Source organism: Chiloscyllium plagiosum, chromosome 32 (genome assembly GCF_004010195.1).
Source record: "Chiloscyllium plagiosum isolate BGI_BamShark_2017 chromosome 32, ASM401019v2, whole genome shotgun sequence".
Classification (NCBI taxonomy): domain Eukaryota; kingdom Metazoa; phylum Chordata; class Chondrichthyes; order Orectolobiformes; family Hemiscylliidae; genus Chiloscyllium; species Chiloscyllium plagiosum.
In genome coordinates, this window is record NC_057741.1 from 40098589 (window position 1) to 40106686 (window position 8098).

The 8098-nt window shown below is 44.9% G+C and overlaps 1 protein-coding gene and 1 long non-coding RNA gene across 7 annotated transcripts in view; one reads left to right on the plus strand and one right to left on the minus strand.

The window, feature by feature from the left end:
* The window catches only part of LOC122539542, a 25003-nt gene extending 19147 nt beyond the window's left edge, over nucleotides 1-5856 (plus strand). For both annotated transcript variants that reach the window (XR_006309118.1, XR_006309117.1), the window contains exon 3: nucleotides 5353-5856. This is a non-coding gene — a long non-coding RNA (uncharacterized LOC122539542). The remainder of the gene's footprint in view (nucleotides 1-5352) is intronic.
* The window catches only part of LOC122539537 (mucin-5B-like), a 41197-nt gene that overhangs the window by 9813 nt on the left and 23286 nt on the right, over nucleotides 1-8098 (minus strand). For 3 of the 5 annotated variants that reach the window (XM_043674502.1, XM_043674500.1, XM_043674499.1), the window contains exons 3-4: nucleotides 6800-6868; nucleotides 1636-1737 (exon numbers count right to left, since the gene is read on the minus strand). In XM_043674502.1, the coding sequence (XP_043530437.1) occupies nucleotides 1636-1737; nucleotides 6800-6868 (171 nt within the window). The remainder of the gene's footprint in view (nucleotides 1-1635; nucleotides 1738-6799; nucleotides 6869-8098) is intronic. The other 2 variants (XM_043674501.1, XM_043674503.1) reach the window with 1 other exon arrangement.

Sequence of the window (8098 nt, forward strand, 5' to 3'; positions counted from 1 at the left end):
AGCAACATTTAAGAGGCATTTGGATGGGTATATGAATAGGAAGGGTTTGGAGGGATATGGGCCGGGTGCTCACAGGTGGGACTAGATTGGGTTGGGATATCTGGTCAGCATGACGGGTTGGACTGAAGGGTCTGTTTTCGTGCTGCACATCTCTATGACTCTATGACACCATCAGATTGTAATAGCCATTAAACTGACACAAACAGGCCCCATCCAAACAGGAAGTTCAGGCCTCACACTCAGGCCACTCAGGAGCTTGATGAGGAGCCATTGTCACTGCCAGATAGCAGTCTGCTCCCTCAACTGGATCAGTCATGAGCTGTTGAAGCTTTTCAATGCTGTTGTTCATTTTGGAAGGAAGACCAAAAGAACAGAATATTATTTAAATGGAGGAAAACTACAGAATGCTGCAATACAGAGGACTTGTGGGGCGTGGGAGAGATTTGTACATGAAACACAGAAAGCTCGCACACAGGGGCAGCAGGTAATCAGGAAGGGTCATGGAATGCTGGTCCTTATGTCAAGGGGGTTGGAGTATAAGAGGAGGGAGGTCTTTCAGCAACTGTACAAGGGGCTGGGGAGACCATGTCTGGAGCACTGTGAGCATGTCTGGTCCATTATTTAAGGAAAGCTATCATTTCATTGGAAGCAGCTCACAGAAGGTTCATGAGGAGGTCCCTGGTATGGAGAGATCCTCTTATAAACAAAGATTAAACAGGTTGGGGCTCTACTGACTGGAGTTGAGAAGAATGAGAGGTGACCTCATTGAAATATATTGGATTCTGAAGGGGCTGGACAGGGTCAATGCTGAGAGGGTGTTCCCCCTCATGGGAGAGTCTGGGACCAGAGGGTACAGTCTCAGAATAAAGGGGCACTAATTTCAGACAGAGATGAGGAGGAATTTCTTCTCTCAGAGAGTTGTGAGTCTTTGGAACTCCTTGCCACAGAGAGCTGTGGGGCAGAGTCCTCGTGTATATTTAAGGCTGAGATAGAGAGATTCTTGATTAGTCGGGGAATTGAGGGTTCTGGGAAATAATGTAGGGTGCTGGATGTGAGGAATGTTGGATTAGCCATGATCCTAATGATGGCGGAGCTGGCTTGATGGGCCGATTGGCCCACTGCTCCTCCTGACTCTCCTGTTTCTATCTGTCAGCCAGGGCTCCCTGATTGGACCCGGTTAACAGCCCCAGTCAGGGAACTCTGATTCTCTGGAGTCCCCCTGGCTGACATCGTTTCAGATTCTGCAGAAATTGATGGGAGATTAGAATGTGGAGAATAAAAGGGGGACTAACATTCCTTTTCCATATCTGATGATGAACAGTAATCACAGAGTCACACAGCTTGGAAGAAAGCTATTTGGTCCTTTGTATCGGTGCTAGCTCCTCCAGTCAGACTCCTCTGTACTTCCCGTAGCTCTGCAAATGTCTCCTCTCCAGGAACTCAATCAATAAACATGTGCTAATGACCAGCAATGTCTTCACTAAACCCACCTGAAAGGGGCAATAGATGAGAAAGGATACAATAGTGGGCAGCGGGGAGATAGTAATTATGTTCAATGAGGGACAACGAGAGGTTTATAGGATTCCAATATTCTTTGGTGGTTTTGAACAGATGCTGAGAAACGTCTTACTGTACCTCGCTTTTGCTTTCGATAATTTCTGCATTTGAATCGCAGAACAATGAGACTGATCAGAACCAGCATTGCAATGACAAGGAGCAGAACCAGAACAAGGTTTTCTGAAATAATAGAAATTCGGGATAATTGTTAGCGCCGACAAACTACAAACCAGATGGTCTGAGTGAACGTAGCACCATTAACACTGTCCCTTTCCCAAGGAGGAGAATGATACAAGTTACATTTCAATAGCACTTCTCACAAACACAGGGTGCTACCCAGCCAGTGAAGTACACTCACTGCGATAAAACAAACAGCCGTGGAAGCTGGAAATCAGAAACAAAATCAGAAATTGCTGGAGAATCTCAGCAGGTCTGTCAGCACCCTAGGAGAGAAAGCAGAGTTAACATTCCAGGTCCAGTGACTTTTGTTCAGAACTGAAAGTAGTTCTGAAGAAGGTTCAATGGACTTGAAATATTAACTCTGTTTCTCTCTCCACAGATGCTGCCAGACCTGCTGAGATTCTCCAGCAATTTCTGATTTACTTTTCTGGAAATAGTCACTGCCATTATGTAGGAAATGACTGCACAGCAAGGTAAGATCCCACAAACAGCAGTGTGATACGGCTAGTAGAAAGTGAGGACTGCAGATGCTGGACATCAGAGTCAAGAGTGTGGTGGCTACAAGCCTCATTCCTGATGAAGGGTTTCGGCCCGAAACGTCGATTCTCCTGCCCCTCGGATGCTGCCTGACCTGTTGTGTTTTGTGGTCTGACTGTCACAGTGGTGTCACTGATGATGATCGAGGGATAAATATTGGCCCCAGGGACAGCTCCTCCACATTCCTCCTGCTCTTGTTCCAAATTGTGGCTGTGGGATTCTCTGTAACTACTCCAAACACCAGACTGGGATAGCAAGGCTTCGGAGAGGAGATTCTCCACAAAGGGGGAAGGAATGAGGGATTCCAGTTACTGGGAGAGACTGGAAATACTGGAACTGTTCTCCTTGGAGTAGAGGGGGTTAAGAGAGATTTAACAGAGATGGTCTATAACCAAGATGAGTTCTCATTCTGTAACCAAGTAGAAACTGTCTCCATTGGCCGGGAGTTGAAAATTAGAAGATGCAGATTGAAGGGAATTGGCAGAACAGTCAGAGGTGATCTGAGGGTAATTTCTATTTACAGAATCAGTTTCCATTCTGGAATGAGGGGTATGGGGGGGGAATAATGGGAGGGGGAACTAATGGAGTCGTTCTCTTAAAGAGCTGGTACAGGTACAATGAGCTGCATGGCCTCCTTCTGTGCTCATAAAATCCCTACAGTGTGGAAGCAGCCCATTCAGCCCATTGAATCCACACCTGACCCTCCAAAGAGCATCCAACTCAAACCCCCCCCACCGTGTAACACTGCATTTCCCTACGGCTAATGCACCGAGCCCACACATTCCTGAACACTATGGGGCAATTTAGCATGGCCAATCCACCCCGACCTGCACGTAGAGTCATAGAGATGTACAGCATGGAAACAGACCCTCAGTCCAACCTGTCTATGCCGACCATATATCCCAACCCAATCTAGTCCCACCTACCAGCACCTGGCCCATATCCCTCCAAACCCTTCCTATTCATATACCCATCCAGATGCCTCTTAAATGTTGTAATTGTACCAGCCTCCACCACTTCCTGTGGCAGCTCATTCCATACCCGTACCACCCTCTGTGCCCCTTAGGTCCCTTTTATATCTTTCCCCTCTCACCCTAAACCTATGCCCTCTAGTTCTGGACTCCCCCACCCCAGGGGAAATACTTTGTCTATTAATCCTATCCATGCCCCTCAAGATTTTATAAACCTCTATAAGGTCACCCCTCAGCCTCCGACGCTCCAGGGAAAACAGCGCGAGCCTATTCAGCCTATCCCTATAGCTCAAATCCTCCAACCCTGGCAACATCCTTGTAAATCTTTTCTGAACCCTTTCAAGTTTCACAACATCCTTCCAACAGGAAGACCAGAATTGCACGCAATATTCCAACAGTGGCCTAATTAATGTCCTGTACAGCTGCAACATGACCTCCCAACTCCTGTACTCAATACTCTGACCACTAAAGCAAAGTATACCAAATGCCTTCTTCACTATCCTATCTACCTGTAACTCTTACTTTCAAAGGGCTATGAATCTACACTCCAAGGTCTCTTTGTTCAGCAACACTCCCTCGGACCTTACCATTAAGTGTATAAGTGCTGCTAAGATTTGCTTTCTCGAAATGCAGCACTTCGCATTTATCTGAATTAAACTCCATCTGCCACTTCTCAGCCCATTGGTCCATCTAATCAAAATCCCGTTGTAATCTGAGGTAACACTTTGGTGTCCACTACATCTACAATTTTGGTGTCATCTCCAAACTTACTAACTGTACCTCTTATCCTCACATCCAAATTGTTTATATAAATGACAAAAAGTAGAGTTCCCAGCACCGATCCTTGTGGCACTCCACTGGTCACAGGCTTCCAGTTTGAAAATCAACCCTCCACCGCCACCCTGTCTTGTACCTTTGAGCCAGTTCTGTATACAAATGGCTAGCTCTCCCTGTATTCCATGAGATCTAACCTCGCTTACCAGTCTCCCATGGGGAGCCTTACTGAAGTCCATATAGATCAGATCTACCACTTTGCCCTCAAAATGCTCTTTGTTACTTCTTCAAAAAGCTCAATCAAGTTTGTGAGATATGATTTCCCACCCACAAAGCCATGTTGACTATCCATAATCAGTCCTTGCCTTTCCAAATACATGTACATCCTGTCCCTCAGGATTCCATCCAACAACTTGCCCACCACCGACGTCAGGCTCACTGGTCTATAGTTCCCTGGCTTGTCCTTACCACCCTTCTTAAACTGTGGCACCACGTTAGCCAACCTCCAGTCTACCAGCACCTCACTGTGACAATCGATGATATAAATATCTCAGTAAGAGGCCCAGCAATCGCTTCTCTAGCTTCCCACAGAGTTCTAGGGTACACCTGATCAGGACCTGGGGATTTATCTACTTTTATTTCAAGACATCCAGCACTTCCACATCTGTAATATGGACATTTTTCATCTTTGGACTGTGGGAGGAAACCAGAGCACCCAGAACAGACACAGGGAGAATGTGCCAACTCCACACAGATAGCTGCCTGGGGTTGGAACCGAACCCAGGTCCCTGGCACTGTGAGGCAGCAGTGCTAACTACTGAGCCACCATGCTGTAAGGACATATCTTCAACCTGAACCTCAATAATGTGGTCATTAGAAATGTGACTCCAAAAAGTCAATAATCTGGACCATTATTATTACAGGATAATCATTCACCTGAACCCCAATAGTATGGTGATTATTATCACGAATCCTACTATTGATTAATCTGAGGCCCTGTAACAGTGATAACACGCACATATCTCACTGTAATATTGTGATCACCCAAAACTGCCAGAATGTTTTCTTGGAAAACATTATTAAATCTGTCAGACACAACTTGTTTCTAAAAATTCCTGTTCAATATCCTGACTAAAGCTTTTGTCCAGCACCAAGTAAAGATAATTTCTAAAAGGTGTTGAACTAGATGTGGTAATTGGGAATATTATAGAAGTGAGTTGAGAACAAATTAGAATATTGGATGTTTCTCCCCATGCTTCTCATTTTCTGACCATTTATTGTGGTTATTTGACATTACCTGTCATTTCATTTGTGTTTTATTCTTCTGTTGTAGAAGTTTTAAAACTCTCGACCTGAACTCACTCAAAGCAACAATCATGGAGGTGAACTGGATGTTTTCCCCTGGTTCTAACACAGCGTGTTTCAAAAGAGTCCCAGCATATCAGATCCAGCTGTGTAGATTTCTACCTGGGCTACATTTCTAACCGGGAAAAATTGTGGAAAAGTAAGAATTGATACAACAGCAAAAAGGGTCCCAAGAGACAATACCTTCACATCAGGAAACTCAACTTCCACCACATGATCTTGAATTTGGTCCCAGTTGATCTTGTAGGAAACAAGGAGTTGATCTCTGTCGGATTTGTATAGAATATTGTCATATCCCTCCATTACCCTCACGTGGAAGTGGTTTGTGGATATTATTAATTTCTTTGTCCTTATATAGCCATTAATGGGGATTGACAAGTTTTACAACTGAGAAACATTAAATATTTGGGTCATCACTTTTATTGAATCAACTTGGTGGGCGGCACGGTGGCACAGTGGTTCGCACTGCTGCCTCACAGCGCCAGAGACCCGGGTTCAACACCCGACTCAGGCGACTGACTGTGTGGAGTTTGCACGTTCTCCCCGTGTCTGCGTGGGTTTCCTCCGGGTGCTCCGGTTTCCTCCCACAGTCCAAAGATGTGCAAGTCAGGTGAATTGGCCATGCTAAATTGCCCCTAGTGTTAGGTAAGGGGTAAATGTAGGGGTAGGGGTATGGGTGGGTTGCGCTTCGGTGGGTCGGTGTGGACTTGTTGGGTCGAAGGGCCTGTTTCCACACTGTAAGTAATCTAATCTAAACTGAGTGAGAATAAAGTCAAAATCATTACTTTGTGAGCACCAGATTGGTATTGATAATAACTCACTTACAAACAATTTGTTATCAGGAAAACACAAGAATGTAAACATGACTACACCCAATGATCTTAGAAACAGCAGCTTGAACACCGTCTCTCTCACTGGCATCACTAAAGATTCAGCAGTTAGACCATGAGCAGAGATTGTAAAAACTAGTCTAACTCTCAAAAGTCAGAGGTTAAAGGATAATTTGATTGAAATGTTTAGGATTTTGAAGGGAGAGTAAACTCTCAAGGAGTTGTGAACAAGGGAATATTATCAGAGTCAGGATAGGGGTTCAGAAAGGTTCCTACACACAAACGATGCTCTGAGGCACAGGGCTGTCTCACACTACGTGGAGTAGATGAGAGCTCAGTGAATGATTTTAATCAGTGATTGATAAGATTGTGTCTGATCGAAAGGATATCAAGGGCTATGAAGCCATGAAGAGGAGATATCTATTGGCCGTGGCCTTCCCTGAGTGACAGAGCACACTTTTGGGCGTCTATGACTCCCCCGATCATACATGTTGTAAATATCAATTCATTCAACACACAGTTCTCCCCGACACTGCCCCTTCCCCCTCCCTCGCAGCACTAGTGTGGAAAATTAATGGTTCTTACTAGCTGTGGAAGAACTCCCAAATGGAGCTCTGCTTGAGCTTGACTCATTCCAGGAAGATGGAGGCAGCCCTAGTGATATCAGAAATAACACAATCTTAAAATATAGATTATCACACCAGAGAACAGAACCAGAAACGTCGAGGTCAACACAACCTTCCCAGTCATTCTACTTTCATCTAAATCAAGTTTAGAGATCTGATCCTAATGTGAATCAATGTGAAAACATTCAGAAATGCAACCACAAATTGATTAAAATTAACCCACAGGGACAGAGATGCTCCTAACAAAATGTATTTATGATGGAAACACATTTCAATAAACCAAAATGAACGCTATTACCGAATGATTCAGCACAGGAGACCATTTAACCCATCATGCTAGTACTGGCTCCTTTGAAAAGCTGCTGTACTGATCTCACTCTTCTGGTTTCCCTGTAGCTCTGAAATTTATATGTCTCGGAATGATTTCTCTGATTCCTTTTTGAAAGTTCCTATTGACTCTGCTCCCCTCCACCCTCCTTTCCAGACAGTGGGCCCCTGAGCACAATCGCCCAGTGCACTAGGGCTAGCCTTCTCCCCCCACTCTGGTATTTACGCCAATTATCCTGAGTGGAAATAACTCGACCCTGACTGTTCCGCTAAATTCCAGCTGTGAGAAGCATTGAATCAAATCCATAAAAATCAGGGCAACTGATGAATTTGTTCAGAACCAGCTGAAAGGGGCAGCTCCGAAATGTAACAATCAACTCAAATTGCAGAATAAATCTCCATCCTCACACTTCTCAGTGTCAAAGACTTCTTTGAACACAATGTCAGAGCAAATTACTGCAGATGTTGGAATCTATACAGAAAACAACAAATGCAGGAGATCACAGTGGGTCAGGCAGCATCCAGGGAGAGAGATCAGGCTAACATTTCGAGTCTGAATGATATAACTCTGATGAAGTGTCATAGAGTCATAGAGACGTACAGCACGGAAACAGACCTTTTGGTCCAACCCGTCCATGCCGACCAGATATCCCAACCCAATCTAGTCCCACCTGCCAGCACCCGGCCCATATCCCTCCAAACCCTTCCTATTCATATACCCATCCAAATGCCTCTTTAATGTTGCAATTGTACCAGCCTCCACCACATTCTCTGGCAGCTCATTCCATACACATACCACCCTCTGTGAAAAAGTTGCCCTGTGGGTCTCTTTTATATCTTTCCCCTCTCACCCTATAACTATACCATCTAATTCTGGACTCCCCCACCCCAGGGAAAAGACTTTGTCTATTTATCCTATCCATGCCCCTCA